The 26,069-nt window shown below is 37.9% G+C and overlaps 1 protein-coding gene across 1 annotated transcript in view; it reads left to right on the top strand.

The window, feature by feature from the left end:
* The window catches only part of LOC126159435 (voltage-dependent T-type calcium channel subunit alpha-1G-like), a 633,155-nt gene that overhangs the window by 539,535 nt on the left and 67,551 nt on the right, over positions 1–26,069 (top strand). Inside the window, exons 26-28 of the mRNA XM_049916549.1 lie at positions 15,371–15,532; positions 17,235–17,453; positions 18,381–18,573. Of these exons, the coding sequence (XP_049772506.1) occupies positions 15,371–15,532; positions 17,235–17,453; positions 18,381–18,573 (574 nt within the window). The remainder of the gene's footprint in view (positions 1–15,370; positions 15,533–17,234; positions 17,454–18,380; positions 18,574–26,069) is intronic.

The following is a 26,069-nucleotide window of genomic DNA, read 5'->3' as shown; positions in this document are numbered from 1 at the left end:
GCATTCCTCTACTCCTTTCAGCCATCTGTCTCTCAGTCTTCCTCTTGGTCTCTTTCCTTCCAGTTTCATCTTGTGTATCCTCCTGGTTATCCTCTTCTCCTCCATTCTCTTAACATGTCCATACCGTCTCAGCTTTGATTTCTCTATCTCCTCCTGTAATGGTTCCACCTTCATTAACTCTCTGAACCTCTCATTTCTTAACCTGTCTGTCTTTGTCATTCCAATGCTGTTTCTCAAGAATTTCATCTCACTAGATTGTACTTTGCTTTTCTCTCTTCCTTTCATAACCCAGGTTTCTGATGCATATGTCAGGATTGGAACATAGTATGACTAGTATATAATCTTTTTACTGATTTGGGTACATCCTTGCTCCATATCAGGCTTCTGACACTCTTCCAAAATGCTTCTACTTTTCTCCCCCACTCGTTTATTTCTCTGTCGTTTTTTCCATCTTCCTGTATCAGGCTTTTAGGTACTTGAAACTTTCCACTCTCCTCAATTGTTCCTCACCAATTGTTATTCGAGTTGTTCCTCTCTCCTTCTTTCTTGTTGTAATAACCATCTCACTCTTACTTATACTAAATTCCATCCCATATTCTTGTACTGTTCATTCCCATACGTCTAACTGCTCTTGTACTTCTTCCTCCTTATTTCCCCCAAATCACCAGATCATCTGCAAACACCATAGCTTTCATCTTCCTTTCACCAATTACTTGTGCTACTGTACTCATTATATCACCCGTCACTACAATGAAGAGTAATGGTGAAAGTGCACTTCCCTCCCTCAAGCCATTCTTCTGTGTTCAATCCAAGCTGATCTCTCTCCTCCCACTTTCACAGAGCTCACACCTCCATGGTATATTTCCCTTATCCTCCAAATAATCAGTTTTGCTACTCCTCTGTTCTCCAGGGCTTTCCACACTTTGCTTTTACGTACATTATCGTACACTTTTTCATTGTCCAGGAAGGTCATTAGTAGATTTATTCCATATTCATAGTGCTGTTCCTGCAGTTGTCTTACAGCAAAAATTAGATCCACCGAGGACCTTCCTGTTCTGAAGCCATGTTGCTCTTCCCTCATTCTTACTTCAAATTTTGCCCGAATTGGTGCTTCCAAAATTTTCTCAAAAATCTTTGCACAATGACTCCCCACCTCTCCTGCTGCTGTCACCATCTCTACACTTAGCTCATCCAGACCTGGTGACTTCCCTCCCTTCATCTTGCCCATTGCCTCTTCCACTTCTCCCCATGCAAGGTCTTTTTCTATTTGCTGTGCCACCTCTCTTTTCTCCTTGGCTTGTTTCTCCTCAGCCAGGCCCCCATTCAGGTTCAGGAGTTCTTCAAAGTACTCCTTCTACATATTCTTGAGTTCCTCCTTATTCTCTACATCTTGTCCACTTTTGTTCACCATTTGAGCATAATCTGTCATACTGTTCCTCCTCTTACTTTTAATCATCTCATATAACACCTTTTTTTAACCTTCACTATCCTCCTCCATCATTCTGGTCCACTGTTCCATCCACTTTCTTCTTTCCTCCGCCTCCACTCTTTTTGCTTCTTTCTTTCTTGCCTGTTACTCTTCCCTTGTCTCTACTGTTCTCTTCTGGAACCATACCCTAAAGGCTCTATTCTTCTTTTGTACTATATCCTTTGTTTTACCATTCCACCAGGGTGTTTCTTTCCATCTCGTTTTGTTGCTTATCCTCCCACATTTTGCTTCCACTACTAATGTTCCCTTGAATCTACCCCATTCCTCTTCTACCATTTTTAGTTCATCCTTTGGGATGCTTTCCTTTGCTACTTGTGGGTACTGTAGCCTGCTTTCTTCCTCCTTCAACTTCCATACCCTTATACATCTTTCCTGGTTTTCTGTCCCTTTATTATCCTTTGTCCCTATCAGGTTCATTACCAGCAAACAGTGCTCGCTATCCAAGGCCCCTGATGGTAATACCTTAATGTCAGTGATGTTCCTATTCATCTCACTATTTCTCTTTAAGTCTTGACTGTATCAGGTAATCTTGTGGCTCTCCCTTTTCCTGAACCAAGAGTTCCCACCCAGCAAGCCATTCCTTTGACAGTCTTTCACCTTTCTCATATTGGCAGCTCCAATCCTCTGGTCCAAGCACACTTTCGCAGCCTTGTCTATCTCTTCCAATGTGTAAGTTTAAATCCCCCATTATTATCATATTCTTCCTTCCCATCTGCTTCTACATGTCCTCTTCAAACTCTTGCTTCTTCTCAGAAGTGCAACCACCTGCAGCGCATACACTTGTATTACCTCTATGGTCATCACCTTGAGTGATATTTTGGTCTTCATCATCCTATCACTTATTCTCTGCACTTCCTCTTTTAATCCATCTCTTACTACTATTCCGACTCTATTTCTCCCTCGCTCCTCATTTCCACTCCAGTACAGGTGGTAGCCTTTCCTCAGTTCTCTCCTTTCTTCTGCTTTCCGTTTCAGCTAACCCCAATAGATCTAACTTCCTTCTTTCCATCATGTCTACCATCTCCTCCACCTCTCCAGTCAATGTTTGTATATTTAATGTTCCAAATCTTAGTCCTTGTTTGTAGCCAGTTTGTCGTCAATTAAATCTATCCTTTCCGAGGCCTGTTCTATTTTTGAGGGATAGTGCCCATGAGTAATTTTCTAAGTTCTGGATTAACATGGTTCACAGAACACTTCATTCAGGACTATCATACCTCTCAATGTGTGATACATTCTTCACAGAGATCTGAGGAGCATTCTCAGTAATGTGCCTGATGCCATCATAAGCTGTAGGTGTATAACTGAGATTACAGTCCTAACTGTTACCTATATCGACTACTATGTTGTAATACTTTAACAACTTGCGTATAGTCATGTGGAAACTAATTCTTCTTGGCACATGATGGCAAATATTTGCTTCAGTTCATATTGTAAAATTGCAGTCGCTAGTCAGTTGTAGAGCTATGGAACGTGCTCTTTGCTCACTATTTTGGACACCAAAAATCTCCCTTGAAGGTATAACACTGCGGACTATCCTGTCTCACTCCCTTCTCAACTTCTGCTTCCTTTTCATGTTCTTCAGCTCTTACAACTACAGTCTGGCTGCTGTACAAGTTGTAGGTTACAATTTACACCCTGTATTTTATATATGTATGTAAGTGTATTTTATATATGTATGTGTGGTGCATGAAAAGTGGGAAAAGACAGAGCTATATTAAGTCTCCCCTGCACATATTGTAATGTGGCTTGTAGCATGTAGTTGTAGATTCAGATCCTGTTTGAAGTTTGCCACATATAGGCTTACATGGGCCCTAACTGGAACTTCATTTCATCAGTTACATTGTTTACTCCATTGGCCTAGCACAGAAGTAACTCAGAGCATTCCACTGTGATAACTCATGTTCTGCATTGAACAGTAGTGTCCTAGAGGGCTCCTGGGCTCTTACTGCTCACATGACACGTGAGCATTTCCTGCCATTACAGCATGTCTGTTGAGCTGCATTAACATTATATCCCATAGAACTATTTAAAAAATTACTAAATGCTAAAGTAATCACAGATAGGTAAAACCAAAATGTTGATAAGGCCTGCAACAAACCCTAAAATCTTGTTAGAGATTACTTCTGGGTCTCCTTTCTTGTACATAGACACCATGCATGTAATGACACCACAGATTATTTTTTTATCTTCTCTTCAACTACACCAAAAGATGTAAGTAAAACTGTCCATCTTAAATACCAGTGTGACAATAGTGAGAGGAATATAAACACTGGACAAAGATATGATCCAGGTTTGATGACACAAACTGAAAAAAATCACAGCATAGTACCAGAAGCAAAGGGAGTAAGTGAAGTGCTTAGTATATCACAGGAAGGGGAACTATTACATTTAAAGCCAACTGTTAGAATACTTCACCAAAATGTTCAATACATAAACAATAAAACAGAGGAACTAGAGGTAATATTACAGGAGTATAGGCCAAACATTCTAGTAGTTACAGAACATGGGCTAAAAGAAAATCACATAGGAATGTACAACTTGAAGAATTATGTGAAAGTAGCCAGTTTTTGCAGAACTTCCTATAAAGGTGGTAGGGTTGCCATTTTTTCTAACTATAAATCAACTAAAGCCATAAATATAATAAAATATACTATAGAATTGAGCTTTGAAGCTACAGCACTGGAAACTAAAATTGCTGGGAATTTATGTTGTGTATTAGGTTTGTATTGATCACCAAATGGTATAATTAAAACCTTCTTTGAACAGCTAGAAGATATAATCCAACACCTCTCAAAAACATATGCTTATTTGATCATTATAGGAGATCTGAACATAGAAACAAGTAAAAATACAGACAATACTAAGACCCTACTGGACTTATTGTGCGTATACAATCTAAAAATAAAAATAGATAAACCAACCAGAGTAACAAAGCATAGTGAAACTATTATTGATCATGTAATAACAAATATTCCTACATGCTATTGTGACACACAGGTAATAAACTCCACATTAGCAGACCATTTTGCAATCATGATAGACATAAATATAAAAACTAGTGATTCAGTGCAGAAGATATGGGAGATGAGAAGACAGAACTACCCACATAACATAAATCTGCTAAAGATGATGTTAGAGCCAGAAAACTTGGAAACAATATATGCAGCTAAAGATGCAAACACCAAATGGAACCAGTTTTATTCTTTATTCAATTATTATTATGATGTTGCATGTCCTGTTAGTAAAAGGCTTGTCAAACAGCAATAAAAAAAGAAAAGCTGGGTGACTGGAGAAGTAATCCATGCCAGAAATAATCTGAGAGTGTATTATGACCTCTCCAAACAAAAAAATACTGAGGCCTACAACACACTGTACAAAATAAAAAAGAAAGAGTACTGTAGTTTTATCAGAGAAACTAAAGCATCATTCAGCAGGATGTCTATAGATAAGGGAAAGAACTACTCAAAAAGTTTATGGTCGTTCATTAATGAAGAGCGAGAAAAAGTAACAAATCGGGCAAAGGACATCTGCCCACTGATGAGTGGGAAAAGCAACACAAGCCCTCTCGAAGTAGCCAATACTTTTAACAGATATTATATTACTGTAGCAGACGAATTAATAAGTCAAAATAAAACAAATGCAGTAAGTAAATTGTTAAACCCTCCACATACAAATCATACTATGGTTTTCATACCTACAGCAGATGCAGAAGTGTCAAACCTAATAAAACAACTTAAAATTAAACATTCATCTGGCTTGGATGGTGTCACATCACAACTCATAAAGGAATGCAGGGAATGTATATTAAAACCATTGACACACATGCTGAATGCTGCGATAGAAGAAGGTATATTTCCAGATTCACTGAAAGTAAGTAAAGTGAAGCCAATATTTAAGAAAGGGATCAGGGATGAATTAGGAAATTACAGGCCAATATCATTGATCTCAACATTTGCTAAAATCTATGAAATGATAATAAAGAATAGAATTGTAAGTTTTATAACAAAGTACAGTATACTGTATTCATCACAACACGGTTTCAGAGAAGGGAAGTCAACAAAAACAGCATCAACAGATATAATTGACCACATTCTTAATTTACTTGACAGGCAACAAAAGACTTGTGGTATTTGTATGGACCTATCTAAGGCATTTGATTGTGTGAACCACTCAAAATTAATGATGAAATTATATCAGTATGGAATTAGAGGAAAATGCTATGACATACTTAAATCATACATTACAAATAGGAAACAATGCACAGAGATCAGACACACTAGTGGCCGAAATATAACAAACTACAGATCAGAATTACAAACAGTTAAACATGGTGTGCCGCAAGGGTCTGTGCTTGGGCCAATACTATTTATACTCTACGTAAATGACTTCCCTAGCTATATAAATCAGAAACTTATAATGTATGCTGATGACACAACAATCATTTGCACAGCTGACACAAAGGAGGAGCTTGAGAAGGAAGCACTCCTGACTATTGAAAATGCAAATAAATATTTAACACAAAACAACCTGTTTATGAATCAGTCTAAATCAATGAATGTAGTATTTGAGACCAAGCATAGTGAAAATTACAATATAAATGTTAATATAAATGGAAAGACTACTAAAGAAGTAACCAGCACAAATTTTCTAGGAACTATAATAGACAAACATTTGGCATGGGGTGAGCACATAGATGCACTGTGTAAAAAGATAAACAAACAGATCTTCATCATGCATAAAACAGCTAATACTGTGGATGATAAAGTCCTCAGATCAGTGTATTATGGACTTGTCTTCCCACATTTGTCTTATTCAGTTCATATATGGGGAAATGCACAAGCTGGCTACCTAAAAAGAATATTCACAATTCAGAAAAGGGCAGTGAGATGCATTGCAAAAATACCACCAAGTCAGACCTGTAGGCAAGCTTTTGTACACTATAATATTATGACAGTATATTCACTGTACATATACCAAAGTATAATGGTGGTAAGGTCAAGTGATAAACACCTCCTAAATAAAGATGTACACAAACACGGTAGAAGAGGAAATGAAAATTACTACATGATAAACAGAAATCTAAAACTGTCTATGACTGCCCCAGAAGAAGCAGGCAAAAGGTTTTTTAATAAACTCCCCAAAATCATTAAAAAAGAAACAGATCTAAAATGTTTTAAAAATCATTTGAAACTATATCTCACAGAGAAATGTATATACAGTTTGAGCGAATACTAAGATGGTGTTGAAATATATCATTACTGAAATGTACCTTTAAAAATTATCATTTCTGTATGTTGTTTGGATTTATGTGTACATATAATGTGAAACATGTAAAACCTTTGTATGATTATGGACTATTTCTATTTAATTATTTGTTTCATTTATATATAATGAAATCAAGTTGAAGTTAATAGGCTATTGTATGACACACCCAATACTCTCAGCTGGATTTTCAGCTGGAGTCCATGGGCAAAGGATAAATAAATAAATAAACCATCCATGTGTTCTGACATTGGACTTATTCAGAAAAAATGGAATAAGTTGTTGCCTGCTGTTTTAAGACACTGGTAGTGGTTTGAGAGTTTTCAGTTAATGTAATACCTACATTGTTTTCTATACAGTACCCCCAGGGGATCACAACTCTTTTGTGAGTACATGTGTGGCAAGTTTAGGCCCAAGCACTGTGGCATTTCTTCTCTTTGTGTACCACATTTGTATTCTCTAACTATTTTTTTTTCCTTTGAGTTACTCTTCAACAGATGATCTATCAATGTTGACTCAGTTCTCTGTTACTCAGCTTTACTTTTTTTGTTAAATCATACACCTTTTTTGGCTTTTGTTTAATAATAGCATCTGTTACTGGTTGTGACCTCCACTTTATGTTCAAAATTTTTTTCAGTAGTGCAGGCCATGCGAGAAATGTTGCCCAAAACCATGGTACCCAGTCTATGGTATGGGTTGTCAGGTACTAGTATGGTGGTAGCCCCTTGCTGTTCGTTTCTGCACTATTTCCTCCCTGTGAATGCTGAGGAGTGTGTATTGATACACAGGCACTCCACAATAACTCTAGACTGTGTGGTCATCACTTACACAGGTTGGAGCCCTGGGTGACAGTAGGTACCAACATGGTGGACTAAGTACAATGAAAGAGAATTAAGGTGAACTCCACTGGCCCCAACAGTCTCATCAAAGCAATCAAGTCATTTTAACGCAGAAGGTTATAATCCAAGTATGTTTTCCTCATTAGGTACATATTAAGATGGAAACCAACCTGTCAAACAAGGACAATTCCTAGTCTGTATCAGGCCTGTTGGTGAAGCCTTCCTAAATATTGAGCCATTATTTTTGTAGAAGAAATCAAAGACAAGTATAGTGAGATCTCTTCGATAAAAAATGTGGAATGGATCCCTACTGATTAAAACATCCATCTCTGCATTGTCAAGGGCATTGTTAAGCTGCAAGCAACTTGGCGAAGTTCTTCTCACAGTTATCCCTCAAGGGTCCTAAATATGGTTAATAATATGACCTTCCACAGGGACGTTGTACTTCGAATATATGAGGAATTATGAGCTAATTTGGACTGACATTGTGTTCATTTTATCCTCCAATCCAGTAAGAGTCTAAAGATAATAAAGTAAACACCAGAATATTTATCTTGGGGTTTGAGTATGACATACTACTGGATAATATTAAGTCTATGTGATGCCATATCTTATGTCACACCCACCATGAGGTGCTTCAAATATATGAAATTTGCCCGCATGTAGTATACATGTGCAAATCAACACATTTGTTGTGACTGCAGACAGTCACTGCATGGGGATGCCCTCTAACTGCTTTACTGCACCAATTGTGGAGAGGGTCACTGGACACCAACCTGCCACATTGTAAGAAGGGAAGGTGAGCTGCAAGACTTCAATATCTTTGATCCTTTAACATACCGGGAAGTAAGGAACAAGTATAAGTGCCTTTTTCAAGTCCAGAAGACAGCTTCTTGTCACTGGGCCCTGGTGCCCACATTAATTAATCCAGTCAACACCTCCCACCCCCAAATCCCCACCCCCACCCCACTCTTACTTCTACATCTGCACTTGAAATCCTGGCCCCCTCCACTTGTATAATAAAGACCCCTACCTGGTTCACATCCATTAGTGGAGGGTTACTACCTCCTGGTCCTACTGCCCAACCACCATGACCCGACACTGTAATAAGAGCCAGCAGCTGCAAGAGGCATGGACATCAGACCACAGAACTGTCTACCTCTCATCTGAACCAGACTCGTATCTGAATACTTCTCCCATCAGATATTAATCCCATAAGGATAAGAAGAAGAAGGAGGTGGAAAAGGAGAAAAACCCTAAGGTGAAGGCAGACCTGGTAGCCCTGACTGCCCCAGGTCACCCCCCCCCCCCCCCCACTACTATCAAAATCATGTAGGTAGATGACTACCAGAAAGTGTTGCTAACCCAAACTGAATCTTGATTAACACTTCTATCCTTTCTGCACTGCCACATGATGCACACAGTAACCTAGTCCAGTGGAATTTTATTGGCTGTTTTCATCACCATGCAAAACAGAAAATTTGTCCTTGATTTATTCAGCATTTTGCATAACTCTACTGGAAACCTGATTTCCTACAACATATTCACCCAATTTACATAATTATCTAGCCTATTGTAAGAACAGAATTGGGCCTAAATGAACTCCTGGCAGTGTATATGTAATAGTCATAGAGACCAGCCCTAGTGTTCAAAAACCACTTAATACCAGCAATGGCACTACATACATATGAACGAATATAGAATTCGTTATTTGCAACAGCTGTCTCCTACTCCCCCCCCCCCCCTCCCCTTCCACACTCCACCCCTAAGGGAAGACCTCCTAGTTACTCCACCTTCTCTTTTACTGGTGATGTTAATGCTCATAAGCATTTATGGGGGAGCTGTAAGACCACTAAACTTGGTTATTTATTAGAGTTGGTGTTTTTGATTCTTGACTTTTGTGTACCAAATAATAACTCGTCCACTCTAATACAGCACACGGAGCCTATTCAGCCATTGACCCAATAGTCTGTAGCCCTGGTTTTCACCCTTTTCATCAAAGGAAGATTCCGATGACCTGTTTGATAGCGATCACTATGCAGTCAGTTTATCCCTCCCTCCCTGATACTCAATGGGACACTACCTGTAATTTGTTTTTAAGAATGCTGGCAATCACACTTTTAGTTTTTCCATAATGTTTGTTACATCTCCCCAAGGGACTATTGAAGAGACCCTCAGACATACAGCAACCAAGATCTTACTCTCAGCAGAACTGGTGATACTACTTTTTCAAGATCCTACTCTGTGAGGCCAGTTCTGTGGTGGATGCAGGAAATTTCTGCAGTCATTAAATGCTGCAGAAGGGTACTCCAACAGTACAAGTGCCATTCATTGAAAGATGCTCTTATCACCTTTAAAAGTCTCAAAGCCAGAGCTGACTACCTTCTTTTTTTCGTAGCATAGCCTCCAAAACAAACTGTGACATAGCCATGTGCACTCACATGGCACCCTCCTTTGCCAACCTGTTTATGAGTCATGGATATGGAGGATGTTTGTGTGTAGGTAGGTGGCTTCAACAGAGATGAGTAGGAATCCAGATGGTAAAGGGGTTGGAAGTTGGTGAAGGAAGTATTTCTTGACTTAATATCTGTGTGCATGTAGCCAACCAACAAAATATGCTGCACGTATAGTACTTGGAGGAGCTACTGTGGTGACTGTCCCTGTCTTAAGTCCAGGTTCATGAGGAGCTTCCCACTGGCTGTCATGTTATGGGTTCAAGTCAAATAAAGTGTATTAAATTTTGACAAGACTCAGTACATACAGTTTAGAATTCATTATGTAGTTAAATTTTTAGGACTACAGGTAACCACATACTCAAACAAAAAATCCACACCGTAAACTTAATGAAGTGCCTTGAGATACAGTTGCAGTGTACAAACCTGCGAAGTTTCATTTTGGTTCGTCTTCCCCTTCTGGATGTTTCTCTTTTTCATCAGGCAGTGTATTTAATTTTAATCAGTTTAGATGGAACCAGGTATCTAATTTTTCTAAGTCATCTACAGTCCTCCCCCGGTAGCTGATTGGTCAGTGTGACAGAAGACAATCCTAAGGGCCCGAGTTCAATTCCCAGCTGGGTTGGAGATTATTTCCACTCAGGGACTGGGTGTTGTGTTGTTCTAATCATCATCATTGCATCCCCATTGATGTGCAAATCGCCAAAGTGACATCAAATCAAAAGACTTGCACCCGGCGAATGGTCTACCCGACGGGAGGCCCTAGGCACACGACATTTACCTTTATTTTCAGGTCATCTACAGTATTTCTGGGAGGTTTGTCTGCCTTACTATTTTCATTCAGCACTAATGTATCATTGTGAATAGTACAGAATCGAAATTTTACATGTAGTGGTAGGTCATTTATGTGAAAAATGAATGGAACTGGCCTTAATACAGAGTCTTGTGGAACTCTATTTACAATGCTCTTCTGTTCTGAGAAACATTTTCTATTATCTGAGGAGATGAGATCCCCTTGTTTTCTTTTTGTCAGGTATGACTTAAACCATCTTGAAATGTTGTGTTGTTGTGGTCTTCAGTCCTGAGACTGGTTTGATGCAGCTCTCCATGCTACTCTATCCTGTGCAAGCTTCTTCATCTCCCAGTACCTACTGCAACCTACATCCTTCAGAATCTGCTTAGTGTATTCATCTCTTGGTCTCCCCCTACGATTTTTACCCTCCACGCTGCCCTCCAATACTAAATTGGTGATCCCTTGATGCCTCAGAACATGTCCTACCAACCGATCTCTTCTTCTGGTCAAGTTGTGCCACAAACTTCTCTTCTCCCCAATCCTATTCAATACTTCCTCATTAGTTATGTGATCTACCCATCTAATCTTCAGCATTCTTCTGTAGCACCACATTTCGAAAGCTTCTATTCTATTCTTGTCCAAACTATTTACCGTCCATGTTTCACTTCCATACATGGCTACACTCCATACAAATACTTTCACAAATGACTTCCTGACACTTAAATCTATACTCGATGTTAACAAATTTCTCTTCTTCAGAAACGCTTTCCTTGCCATTGCCAGTCTACATTTTATATCCTCTCTACTTCGACCATCATCAGTTATTTTGCTCCCCAAATAGCAAAACTCCTTTACTACTTTAAGTGTCTCATTTCCTAATCTAATACCCTCAACATCACCCAACTTAATTCCACTACATTCCATTATCCTCGTTTTGCTTTTGTTGATGTTCATCTTATATCCTCCCTTCAAGATACCATCCATTCCGTTCAACTGCTCTTCCAAGTCCTTTGCTGTCCCTGACAGAATTACAATGTCATCGGCAAACCTCAAAGTTTTTATTTCTTCTCCGTGGATTTTAATACCTACTCCGAAATTTTCTTTTGTTTCCTTTACTGCTTGCTCAATATACAGATTGAATAACATCGGGGAGAGGCTACAACCCTGTCTTACTCCCTTCCCCACTGCTGCTTCCCTTTCATGTCCCTCGACTCTTATAACTGCCATCTGGTTTCTGTACAAATTGTAAATAGCCTTTCGTTCCCTGTATTTTACCCCTGCCACCTTTAGAATTTGAAAGAGAGTATTCCAGTCAACATTGTCAAAAGCTTTCTCTAAGTCTACAAATGCTAGAAACGTAGGTTTGCCTTTCCTTAACCTTTCTTCTAAGATAAGTCGTAAGGTCAGTATTGCCTCACGTGTTCCAGTATTTCTACGGAATCCAAACTGATCTTCCCCGAGGTTGGCTTCTACTAGTTTTTCCATTCGTCTGTAAAGAATTCGTGTTAGTATTTTGCAGCTGTGGCTTATTAAACTGATTGTTCGGTAATTTTCACATCTGTCAACACCTGCTTTCTTTGGGATTGGAATTATTATATTCTTCTTGAAGTCTGAGGGTATTTCACCTGTCTCATACATCTTGCTCACCAGATGGTAGAGTTTTGTCTTGAAATACAACTCTCAATTCCATATTTTTCCAATTTGTGCAGAAGTGAACAGCTGTGTGTGCTGTTGAAGGCCTTTAATAAGGCACAGAAAATTCCTGCAGGTCTCTAAGACTTATCTATATGTGAACAAATTCTTTCCACAAAATCTTTAATAATACAACCTGTGCTTTTGCATTTTTGGAAATTGATATTCTGAGTACACATTAAATTTTTCATGAAATTTATAACCTGTATTGCAGCAAGTTTTTCAAAGATTTTAGTAAACATTAGAACAAGAGAGATGGGTGGTGGTGTCCCATGTCTTGTGTGAAGACTTTTTTAAGTTATTTATTTTTTTATTGGCTCAAAGACAGCTTTCAAGCTGCTTAAGATGTAATCCACAGTTAGATACATGTGATTTGTTTTAACTACTTAAAAATAGGTTGCATTGGTCCATACATAGTTGCATAATTACACCACAGAATTTTTCAATGCATCTGGGAAGTATCACTTTTTCAAATAACTGATTTGTAATTATGGATAATAAGCATGTTATTGTACAGCATGTCCCAGGAGGAAGGTCAGTATTCAGGAGTATGAGGGGAATGGAACTACCATTCTAAGCAAAAAAGTTGAGTGAATGTGGGCTTTAAAATACATATCTTAAGAGCTGTGAGCACTTCTTCATCTTCAATACTGTTAAATGAACCCCTTCTGATGCAAGTTCTTTGCTTTCCTCATTTTGAGAGGTTGTAGTAGGGACCAAACCCAGAAAAAAATTCCAGTAGACATAGGCACTAAAGTGCATACCTTAAGAACGATGAGTACCTCTTCATCATTGCTACTGTGAGACATCTCTTCTACAGAACAAGTGCGCAGTCTTTAGGTATGCATTTTGGGTGGAAAGCAAAGTGCTTGCAGTACAAGAAATTCGTTTAATAGTATCAAAGATGAAGCAGTGCTCACAGCTCTTAAGGCATACATTTTAGAGACCATGTTTACTAGAATTTTTTGCTTTGAGTGATCGTTTCTGTCATATCCCTGAATAATGACATTTTGTCCTGGGACACCATGTAATGGAAGGTCCTTTAAGAATGTTGGTCAGTATTTCATCCAATATTACAGAGGTTTTTTTTTAAGTGTATTTGTCTATTACTTCACCACATTTACTAAAACATCTAGCCACATTTTGATTGGGAAGGAATAAATCATTTTCTAGATAATCCTACATTGTCATCATATTTTGCTACAGTTATAAAGAAATTATTGAAATTTATGGTATATGAGCAGGATTTAAAGAGACTGTTGGCTTTATTTGCAAACTTCATTTGACATTTTTAATAAATTTATTATTTGTCATTTCTTTGCCTGTCTTACAACATTCTTAAATATTTTTCATAGTTTTCGACATAATTTATAAATCTGGACTTTATTGCATTTCAGTTCTGTATATAGTTCCATGTATTTGTAGGTAGATTTTTTTAGGACAGCAGTAATCCATTTCAATTTATTAGCTGCCCTTCTATGGTAGTCTACTGGTGGAAATGTTTCTTTGTGGCGTAGTGGAAAACTCTGTAAAAAATACCAAAAATTTCCACATAGTGAAGATTAATTATTACTGGTCAATGAATCTCATTTAATCTACAACAAAAAATTTAAACAATGAAAAATCCAGGATATGATAATAACAATATGAAATGATAAATAGCTCCTTGCCACATAAAGGGAGCATTGTGTGTGGTTGACTGGCACAATGGAAAAGACTGCTAGATATCATTAGCTGTTGGACTAAGTCCTTCCTCAGAAATAGACAGCAAAACTCACAAATATTCAACCAAGCACAAATCACACACACATCGTACTAAGGCCTGACTGCAACATTCCAGCCCTACACACACCGTCTGTCTTGACAGTGCACCTGCATAGTCCTTTGCCATTCTGTACTTGTCCCCCCTTGCATCCCCCCCACCCCCTCCCTGTACATCTTCCCAATACCTCACCTAGCAGCCCATTATCTTGCCCTCATCACCTGCCTGTATGCACCCACAGGCAGCACTGTTGTTTTCCTCCACTCCTATCCTGCTATCCCTCCCTGCTCCACAACTCCTCTGTACCCCACTACCCATCCCACCAAAGATCAGTGCTCATCTCAAATGCATTTGCTGTTGGGCCTTAGTGCCTGGAGATGGCAGTGGCTATATGTGTGTGAGTTGTGATTGTGTGAAAGTGTGAGAGTTTTGTTACTGGTGTCTGATGAAGGAATTAGTCCAATAGCTGAGTGATATCCAGCAGTGCTGTCTGCCACTCGCTGCCTCCTCTACATGATGAGTAGCTATGTATACTTTCATATTGTTATTACATAACAAATTCATGTTTTCCTGACTGAATTTTCTTGTGGAAAAGTTTTCCTGATATTCTGTATGTTTACTAAACCAAATCAACCAGTAAAGAGGAATGATTTGAAATTTCTGGGTTGAAACTGAACTTAGCAGTGTTGTCAAATACATAATTTGCGAAAATATTGTCTAAGGTCTACACATAGCTGACTTACCATTTGTCCTGGTAAAACTGGTGAAATGTAGGAGGAAACCAGAGTCCTTCATCAGATCAGTTCCTTTTAAGTTTCCCAAAAAGACACTGTAGTTTGGCTAAAAATGATTTGGTTACTTCAGAATCTGGAATCCTGTTTACAGAGTTAATTGCCCTAATTCTACACAGCACTTCCAATATAAATTCTTCATTCAAAGTGGTAAAAAATGAAAATATTTGTTTCCAAATACTATCATTGTCTGTGACAAATGACTGAATTCATATTACGTAGATAATATGTGTGCGGCATTTTTTGTTGCTAGATACGCAGAATGATGATAGAATTACATATTCCACAGGTTTTTCGGCTGCTGCGTTCCCTTCGCCCGTTGCGTGTTATCAACCGTGCCCCAGGACTTAAACTTGTTGTACAAACACTTTTGTCTTCACTACGTCCCATTGGAAATATTGTGCTTATATGCTGCACATTCTTCATTATTTTTGGTATTTTAGGAGTGCAGGTTAGTACCCACAATTTTTCCACAAATATTCTAAGTAGTACAGCTAGACAAAAGACAGAATTATGCAACTTGCAAATAGATGAAAAGAATAATTAAAAGCTGTTTATTTTATGCAATGGATTCACTAATCATTTTCAGGAATATTGGATTGTACAAATTGATGTATGTTCCCTATGTTTTGCTGCATTAACAGGGAGATTTTAAAAAATAATTTTATTCCTTATCCAATAATTTAAAAAGAAGGAGTTACTTCAGACAAATCAAAGCCAAAAATTGCAATGTCAAATGGTATTAAGTGATTTGCTGATCATTTTAATTTGGAATCTACTTCAATATACAAGTTTGATTTCAATCATATTCTCATAATTTAAGAAAAATGCTAGATAATTGTGCAATCATTAATTAAATAACACTGAAAGGACAAAGGTTCACATACCACAACATATTAATTTACTTATAATGTGAGGTCATTTCTTACTTTTCTAGTCCTGCTGAATTGTATTTCGATGCAGATGGTTTATATTGTCTTTATCCAGATTTTTTATTTTTATTGACCACGTACAGAAGGATAGGCGTTCTGTGTTGGAAAGTTACAGTTCCAGTCAAAGTATTAAAATTTATGTTCACACTGTATGTACCAATAAAGTATCATGCATACAGCTGTAATCATAATACACAGCAAAAGGCAAAGTTCAATTTTCATACATCAAAATAAATTCCAAATGAAAAGAAGATAATTTACACATTGTCATACCACATATTAATATTAATAAAAACAACCAAAGAAAGTAAAAGTAATGACTATAATAGAAAGAATGTGTTTTAAATAGTATTTTGTAAGATATTGCCTCATGTAATAGCCCTCTTTTCATCGAAATCATCATTTTGGATAAAATTAAATGCCTCCTTTTATAAGTCCATGGCATGAACTGAGGGGCACAGAAAAGAAACACATTTCTCAGTCATATTAACCCTTGGAAACAGATTTCTCAGTCATATTAACCCTCAAGTGGGTGCACCTATGTGTAAAGGACGCCAAGCACAAATAACTTTGTCTTGTACCATTCCATTGTAGTTTTACAGTTGTGAGGCTATACTTATTCTGCCATTATTGCTTCAGCTAACACAGTGATATGTTTTCATAGGTCCAATTGAGAAGCAGTAATGTAAAACAAACAGTGAACTAGATGAGAAAAAAAATTATGATCTGTTAGAGAAAATTACCCAGATTCCAAGGTAGCAATTCAGTCACACAGTGAGGCAGTTGTCTACAAATAATTTGTGACTGAATAAGTGTTTGGCTGGAATCTGATGCAACTGCACTGTTTAATGCTTTGAGTGGGTTGTTACTGGAGATAACACTCGTAAATGGCAACAGCGTGATACAGTGAAAGTTTATTTTATTATTGTTTAATTAAACAGCAATTTAGCTCATATATTATAAATGTATTTTTTGTTGTTTAATTAAACTAAGATTAAGCTGCGATTTTGGTCATACACGTTTACCTTAGTAATGTAAAGACAACTATTCTCTACATGTGTATAAAGTAAGCTGTGTGTCCACTTGTGTTATGAAAATCAGTGCACCTGTTTGAAGGTTAATTATATGATTATTAAAAAATTTTCTGTGCCCATTCAATTATTTTTTTGTTTTATTGTGTATCAGTTCTGTATGCTTGACCTTACACTGCAAAATTTTCAGTTATTTAAAGGTACATTTTACTACTGTGAGGGGGCAGATATAAAGAATGTTCGCAACAAAACAGACTGCCTGAAGGACAGAAACAATCGATGGGTTAACCGTAAATACAATTTTGATGACTTGGGAAAGGCACTCATGTCTCTGTTTGTCCTCTCATCACGAGATGGATGGGTAAACATCATGTACACTGGTCTTGATGCTGTGGGAGTAGATCAACAAGTAAGTGTTGCCCATACATATTAAATGTAGATTTATTTTTAAAGAATATATAAACTGTAGTATAGAATGTCCTCAAATAAGGTTAGTTAGTTACATGTTCCATTGATCAATAGCACAGAAAACTGTCATGATGTGCAAGGCATATGTTCATGATTACTTACTGTTAATTATTAAGAGTGTTTAAAAATAGACCAAAGAATTATAATGTTATCTTAATCAATATACTTACATAATTCAAGCAAAGCAAGCTGCCCCATTGTGAACACTTGGCCTTCAGTATATATGTATTTCTCCATAGGCCTATTTACTAATATTAGTTTTTAGTAAGCTTTTGTATTATTTGTTACTAAGTATGTTGTATAGTAAAAGTCAAACATCAATATTAATAATCTTTGTGACAAAATATGTATGGTTGTTTACCAGTCACTAAAACATCTACAGTTTCAATAAGACTAGCAGACACACAAATTTATATTTAATTCTGTGGAGACCCTCCTCCTTACCTATCCTATCAGTCCACTTAATTTTTGGTGTCTTTCTGTAACACTACACGTCAGACATTTTGATTCTTTTCTGGTTTCCAACAGTTGCTGATTTACTTCCGTACAATGCTGTACTCCAGACTTACATTCAGAGAAATTTCCTCCTTAATTTAAGGCCTCTATGTGGTACCAATGCACCTGACAATATTATGGAAAGGATAGATTGCTACTCACTATATAGTGAAGATGTTGACTCGCAGACAGGCAGAGAGTGTGTGCGTGTGCGTGTGTGTGTGTGTGTGTGTGTGTGTGTGTGTGTGGAGAGAGAGAGAGAGAGAGAGAGAGAGAGAGGTCCTGTAAGGGAATGCATGTTATAAATAATACAGAATTTTAGTAAACTGACCCACAATGTCTTATACTTTGTTTTTCTTATGGTTTTTTTCAGCCAATTGAAAACTATTCAGAATGGCGACTACTCTATTTCATCGCATTCATCTTGCTTGTTGGATTCTTTGTCCTTAACATGTTTGTTGGTGTTGTGGTGGAAAACTTCCATAGATGTAGAGAAGAGCAAGAAAAAGAAGAGCGTGTCAGGAGAGCAGCTAAAAGAGCAAAACAAATGGAGAAGAAAAGGAGAAGTAAGTTTTTGAACTTAGTGTTCATGTACGATATTTTTCATCTTTTATGGAAGCACTAAAATTATGATTGGAGAACTGCAAACTGTTGAAAATGATATTGCATATACATTTGATGTTGGCTTGGTTAAATCATTTTCCATGAGCCAACATGTAGAGAAACTTGTTACTTTGCAGTGAGCTGCAATGTGCTCATTACTGTTATGAAAATAATTAGTTTGAGTACACATGTAAGGAGATTGACAAAACACTCTGAATTTGTAGTAAAACTCATTAACCAACAGCAAACACGGTAAATGACTAATCTGGCACTTTAAAAGTGTTGGAAGCAAACATAAACAACAATACTGAAGCAAAAAACTTGGCCATAAATGTATCAACTGTCTATAGCATTTTTTCTATGCCACTGTATATTTTGAATTCATGGCTTCATCCTCAGCAGTTGATCAAACTTTAGCTTCAGAACTGGCGTGGTAAAAATGATATGAAGATAACAGATGGATTTTATTATTAAGTTTTCTATTTGTATCACTATCTTGATTTGCCACGAGCAGAAACTATAGCTACCACAAAAAAAGAACTATACTGAACCTTATTTCTGCATGGGTCACAAGAAAAATAACACAGCATTGTCAATTTCCCGTTCTGCATCCACCTATGCAGATGAAATTCCATAATTAATGCAAATTACATTACTTCAGTTTCACTCTATCTTTCAACAAGGCAAGAAATATTATTAATGATATGCTAAAACTATGTATCAGAAATCAATTTACTAGTACTGCTTCCGTAGCTATGGTAGCTTTCCAGAAGACAATCTCAAAGTTATTCGTAAAGCAATACTTAAATTTCCATGCTTTAAGACTTACAGCTGCCAGTTTTACTTGAGAACGAAATATATATATTTTTTTTTAATTTCATCTTGCTTACACCTGGACTTTTGGAAACAAGATTCACTGATGTTGTAACTGAGTGTGTAGAAAACCAAATTAGGAAAATCAACCACTCATCTCAAGTTGGTTGATCTGTGGCACATAGACACATGACATAGCACAGGTACTAAATTAGCTTTCAAGCTACTGCTCTTTTTCTTGTAGAAGCAACTACACATTGTCTCACAAGCAGATACCTAAACCCAGTCACTCTTAGTAGTGGTAACACTCAGTAAATAGAAATGCATTTTGAAATCAAGTAAGTGGTCTTAAAAATGCAATAAGCTTCAAACTATTCCTTCTGCTGGTTTTGTCATCAGTGATTGTAAAACTATAAGGGTGTTTCTAAATTTTTGTAACATATGACCAAGAGAGGCAGGCATGGTGACTCATAGGACTAAAATACAACAAAATGTTACTATGAAAATGAATTCTACAAAATTTTGGTAGAGAAAGAGAGGCATTGCATAAAATATAGTACCATGTATGGTGGTGGTGGGGAGTTTGTGTGTGTGTGTGTGTGTGTGTGTGTGTGTGTGTGTGTGTGTGTGGGTGGGTGGGTGGGTGGGTGGGTGGGTGGGTGGGTGCGCGCGCTTTTACTACTAAAGGAGCATGAACTCAAAATGAAGCATGAATATGGTTTTCTGTTATGTGTTTCTATGCTCCACACATCAATCTGCTACAGGTGAGCGGTTGCCTTTCCCTTATTTTATGGATCCATCCAGGAATTTCCATTACTGTTAATGAGTAATATGGTGACATTTGCTGTGAAAATCACTGTACCTCTTCAAAGACAGCACAGAATAAACTTGTTGCAGTATGTAACACAAAGACAACACCTGTAGTCATTCATATTAACAGCACATGGGGTACAGAGGAATGGCACAGTTCTGCAAGGGTATCAGGTAATGAATGGTGCACCAAGGTAATATGAAATGTGGTACAAACATTATGCAAACCAATTACAGGATGACAAGCACTTCATAAATGGTCCTGCTAATTGCATGCATTTATCAGGAATGTTTCCAACAATGGCAACAACCTTCATACATGACCTATGTAGCAAATTTTTTGTCAGACAAGTGAAACTAGTTTAGCACACTTCAGTATGAATATGTGCCAATCTGTGGAAGCCAGCCTCTGAAGATGCACTGTCTATGTCCTGTCCATTAGCTTACATCTGATAACCATTCTTAAAAACAAAAGAAGATTCATTGAAATAAGGCACTGAGCACTTTAATAGCTCACACAACATGGGCCATATGACAGATCTGAAATACATTAGGTCCGTACCTAACATCCCTTAAGCAACTGGCTTGTGTGGAGTGACAACCAGTACCACCTCAGTTCAGAGAGTGTTATATTTGCACACTGTAAAAAAAACAAAGAAGACTGCTCTCATCGTGACTCATTTTTGAGCATATTGTTTCTTTCAACACATCAAAAAGTATTTATTAGACTTCTGCGTATTCATCCGTCATCTCTGGTGGAAGTGATCTTGCAACAGACTCAACTTGGCTTTAGACCAGAAAGGGGAACATATGAACCTATATTTTCCATATAACGGCTCCAGGAGAAAAGTAGGAAAAGAAGTCCAATCCCTGTACCTCTGTTTTGCTGACAGAGAAATTGTTTGACATGGAGAACAGTTAGGGTAACATTAGAATGCCCTGAAAAATTTGTGCTGATGATTGACTCCTATACAGGGCTATGATGTTCTGTGTGACAACTAATAATTATCATTCAGATTTCTTCCCTGTTAGCTTGTGGAGTGAAACAAGATTGTGTTCCAGTGCCAACACTGCTCACTCTGTATGTTTCTGTAGTAGCCAGAAAAGCATTGCAGCAGACTTCTGTTGGCATCCATACATGATGTTTTGCAACTGACGTACATGTATTTATCTAATACGGACTTGAGGCTAACATAAAAGTATCTCATGCTCATATCAACCTGTGCTCTGCGGACCTCTACCAAGCAGCTTCAAAATCTCACTTTTACATTTGATGACCCTTAAAGATCTAACCACAAAATAAACATCAGTGAGACTGAAGTTATGGTGACAGACTCATCTCACAACAATCAGCTCCTTAATATACATCTTGATGGGGACTGTTTGAAGCAGCAACGGCATGTGCTAACAATATGTTTCAATGGACCACATATAAAAATGTGATTTTTCTGAGGCTCATACCTCAGGTTCTATTGGTGATAGAAGGGTGAGGCCAAGAGTTTTGGATAGCCCTTAGGCTGGGGACCATTTGTATATGCAATAGGAGGATCATCTTACTGTAACTATCCTGCAGCACACGGTCATATTTTGAGTATTACACACTTCCTCCAGTTTAGGTAAATGGAGCAAATGGGTTCGTTCCTTTTGCATTAGATGTGGTCTAAGGTGACCTTTAGGGCTTATGGAGATCCCATTTAGCTCATGGGTGGTTCCTGAGACAACCCAAAAAAAGCAGTTTTCACTTTCAGCAGTGGATATCTAAATAATTAACTGCAGCATATTGCTTAAATTTTAAAACTATATTCTTTAGGCATTTATCGAGAAGTGCCATCTTCCTGTTTTCAAATATCTTTATCCGTTATCGAGAAACAAACCAAAAACATGGTTTTTGGGTACCAAAACTGAGTCACAAATTCCAGAATGGCTACACACAGCAAATGGCTGAAACTTTTATGACATATCTCTAAGATCCATATCTCGATCTGGATATCTTTATCAGTTTCCAAGGTACAGAGGTTCAAAGTTACCCTACCTGTACATGTAAAAAACTCTCATAAAATCCAAAGTGAGGCGAAAACTTAGTTTATAAAGTGTCGTAGCACAGAGAAATGTGCTGTAAGTGTCTCCATTATCATCAAGAGGCTCCAGGAAACCCCATGTTGTACTAGTGAAGCTCCATTTTCGGAGGACACACTACATCGAAGGAGGAGAATTACAATAAACTCACAAGTGTTCTCATATGGAACATCAAAGTTTTGAAGAACACCCTGCCTCTCTTCCCAATAGAAACACTGAAAAGCTATAACATCATAATACTGACAGAAACTTTCGTAACAGAGGAATACAACATGCAAGGAAATATCCATTCATTCGGCCATCAGACTTCAGGAAGACCAGCAGGAGGGGTCTCAATTTTTCTCAAACTGATCATAGGAACAATAAAACAAATAGTAAAAGAAGAAAGACAGTCATCATAAAGACTAACCAACTCTCAGTCATCAGCATGTATCCACAACCACACACTTCAACAGAAGACACAATTGAAAGAATTACAGGAGTGCTATCCAAACGAAAACAGATGATAGGGTAATTCTCACAGGGGATGTCAATGCTAGGATAGATAAACCAACCATAAAAACAGAATTGATTAAGGAGACCCTAGAAGAAGCTGGATATTCTCTCATTAATGATCCCAACATGAAAACTTACATTGCTCCGAATGGAACCAGCACCATAGACCTAGTCTTCTATAGAGGAACAGACATCAAGTCACTCAACCAAAATGCACTATGGAACTTGGCCATGGCTCCGATTAGAAAGCATCTACCAATCTCAACAACCTTTGAAGTCACTCACTGAGAACAAGTGCCCATACTGCCAAAGAAGAAAATATCTAGGAAATTAGATACAGAGAAATTTGCACACAACACTGAAGAAATAGACAAAGCAAGACAGTTAATACAACAGCACTAATTAAATAAAGCAGTAGAAATATGCACGAAAACTCTACAAGCCTGCCATACTCAAAAGAAAGAAAGAAAATCGCAACCATGGTTTAATAAGGTCTGCCATAACGAACAGAAAAAAAACACTGCTAGCACTACACTGGGCAAAGGATACAAATCACCCAAATGACCTATTCCAATATGCCAAGCAAAGAAGGAAATATAAGACACTAATCAAGAAACAGGGGCAGAATATATTGAAGAAGACCCCAGGAGACACGTAACAAGTGCTCAAGCTGACCCATTCATACCGCTCAGGAAACCCGAAGTCCCAGCAGCAAATAATATCTTAATGGGATCATGGGAAAGCGACTTCAAAAGCATCCTCAACCATAAAAGTCGACCAACAACTTTTGAACTAACTCCAGATACAGTGACCCCCATAATGAAACATTAAATACTTGAGACAATAACAACAGCAAAAAAACGGAAAGACCCCAGGCCCAAACATCATCTGTATCGAACACCTAAAGGTATCACTTCATGTCATGCAAGACTACTGGGTAGAACTATTCAACGAATGCATCCACTCCGGGAAAATACCAGAGCAATGGAGGTCATCATAATCAAGGTCCTGACTCATACCAAGGTATAGGACTCAAAAATACACCCTTCAAGATATTCATGCAAATCTTAACAAACAGACTCACAAAAATGATAGACTCACAAATACCAGAGAATCAATTCGGCTTCCGAAAAGGAAGAAGCATGCTACATGCTGTTAGCTAACTAATGGAGCAAGCACAAGATACACTCAGACATCCAAGAAAGACATACTTTGTAGTCTTTGTGGACTACTGCAAAGCCTTTGACCTCATCAACAGAGTGACACTAGTCCACACATTCAGTCATCTGATAGGAGCCACACACCTGTTGGCAATCACAATCTCAAATATCCTCAAATACAACAATATCCAAGTATCAGACAGCATAGCAATATCCAAGGACATAATCCAGACAAACAGAATTCTACAAAGAGACTCAATTTATCCACCGTTATTCAACATCATGACCGCAGACATCACAGACAAAATCAGAGACACCTCAGCATCACTTCTTCTCTATGTGGACGACATGGTAATAGGCTCAGAAAATGCAGAAGAGCTCCAAGGTGTCCTCAACAGGCTCACATTATGGGCAGAAAGAAATGGATTGCAAATAAACCACAGCGAAACCAAACAAATGACTTTTAGGAAAGGAGGGAAACACTCTCCCAGAAATACAATGACCCTGCACAATAAACCTTTAGAGGTAGTGACAAAATTCAAGTATCTTGGAGTCATCCTGCAAACCACCTTGTCATCCTTCAGTAACCATGCCATAAAAGCCATCTACCACATCCTACAGCCTCAACAAATATCACTGGATACAGCAATGTTACTGTTCAAGACAGCAATTTCCCCATGTGGGAAAAACTCACCCTAAGCGACCTGATAACAATAGAAAAAGTCAAAGCTCGCTACATGAAGAGGATTCTAGGCATCGGGAAGTCAGCACCATCAAGGCTAAGATGTGCATTAACCAAGGAAACTACTTCATTAATGACATCAAAATGCAGTATTGGCTGCCAAATACCAAGCCCTACAAGAAAGCACTTCAAACCCTCTGCCATCTGGCCCGATTTTTACTCCACAGACTACTCCATGACAGACAAATGGAAACAAGCAAATTACAAGCTATATCACACATGGATTTCACCATAGACTCTGCCAAAACAAGAGATTTCACCAGCCGAATGAAGACTGTGTTTGTGATTTTTGTAAGAAACATTGTGAGAGATACCATGCCCAAAACTGTAAAATGAGGAAAACGTCGATTATAAAACTGGCTCTGGAATAACTATTCATTTGTAATTGGTAATTTCTCTTTGCACATTGTGCACTTTTCAATTAATAATAATAAAGAGATGGAAAAGTTATAAATACTGGAAGGTAGTTGACAGTGACTGTATTATAGAAAGAGCGAAGGAGGCAATGGCAGTGTGAGACAGAAAGAGGATCACAGTGGCAGCGGAACATGTTGACAGTGACAGGACAGTGTTAGGAAAAGAGTGAAGGAGACGGTGTCAGTGGGAGAAAATGGAAGTGGGTGAGAGCCAGTGATAATGAGAGACAGAGACTACGCCAGTGACAATCAGGAAGAGGGAAATAGTGACAGTGAAAAGACTCAGCAGCAGTGGGAAGCAATGAATGAGATAATAGCAATAAGAGGAGCAAAAGGAAGACAGAAACAGTGAAAGGAGACAGTAATAGCAGTACAGAACAAAGGAGACTGTGGCTTTGACAATGAGATGGGCTGAATGAGTGAGTAAGCATGGGCAAGTGGGGTGGAAGGGGATTAGTGACTAGCGGCAATGGACTAGTGGGTGTGAGTGAGTTACAGATGGGGTAGCTTGTGGGAGTGAGGGGCGAGTTCCACGTTAAAAAGATTGCAAATATGTTCACGTGCCAGAATTTTTGGGAAAAAGTGTACAGGTGCTAAGGCAGCTGGTACTGCACTTTTCAGTCATAATTGCCTTTTTGTGCTCCGATAGGAGCATTTTTCATAGCTTTTCAATACCATGGTCTGCAGAACTTAAACAACAAAAGTAACTTTCACATGATGTGTCACTACCAAGGAACATAGTTTGATGAAACTTGGACTATACTTGAAGAAACTTGGACTGAACAGTGAAAGAACTACTGCAGTATAGTATAGAAGGTAACTAAAAGAATTATCCAATTACATGAACAGAAATGACAGTTTTATTCACAGGCAATAATTACACTGAAGTCACAATAATTACACTGAAGTCACTGTGATTCATGATGGTCCCCTGAATATTACAAAAA

The sequence above is a fragment of the Schistocerca cancellata genome, chromosome 2 (assembly GCF_023864275.1).
Source record: "Schistocerca cancellata isolate TAMUIC-IGC-003103 chromosome 2, iqSchCanc2.1, whole genome shotgun sequence".
Lineage (NCBI taxonomy): Eukaryota > Metazoa > Arthropoda > Insecta > Orthoptera > Acrididae > Schistocerca > Schistocerca cancellata.
Note: the sequence above shows the minus strand (reverse complement) of the source record. Positions and strands in the feature narration are given on the sequence as shown.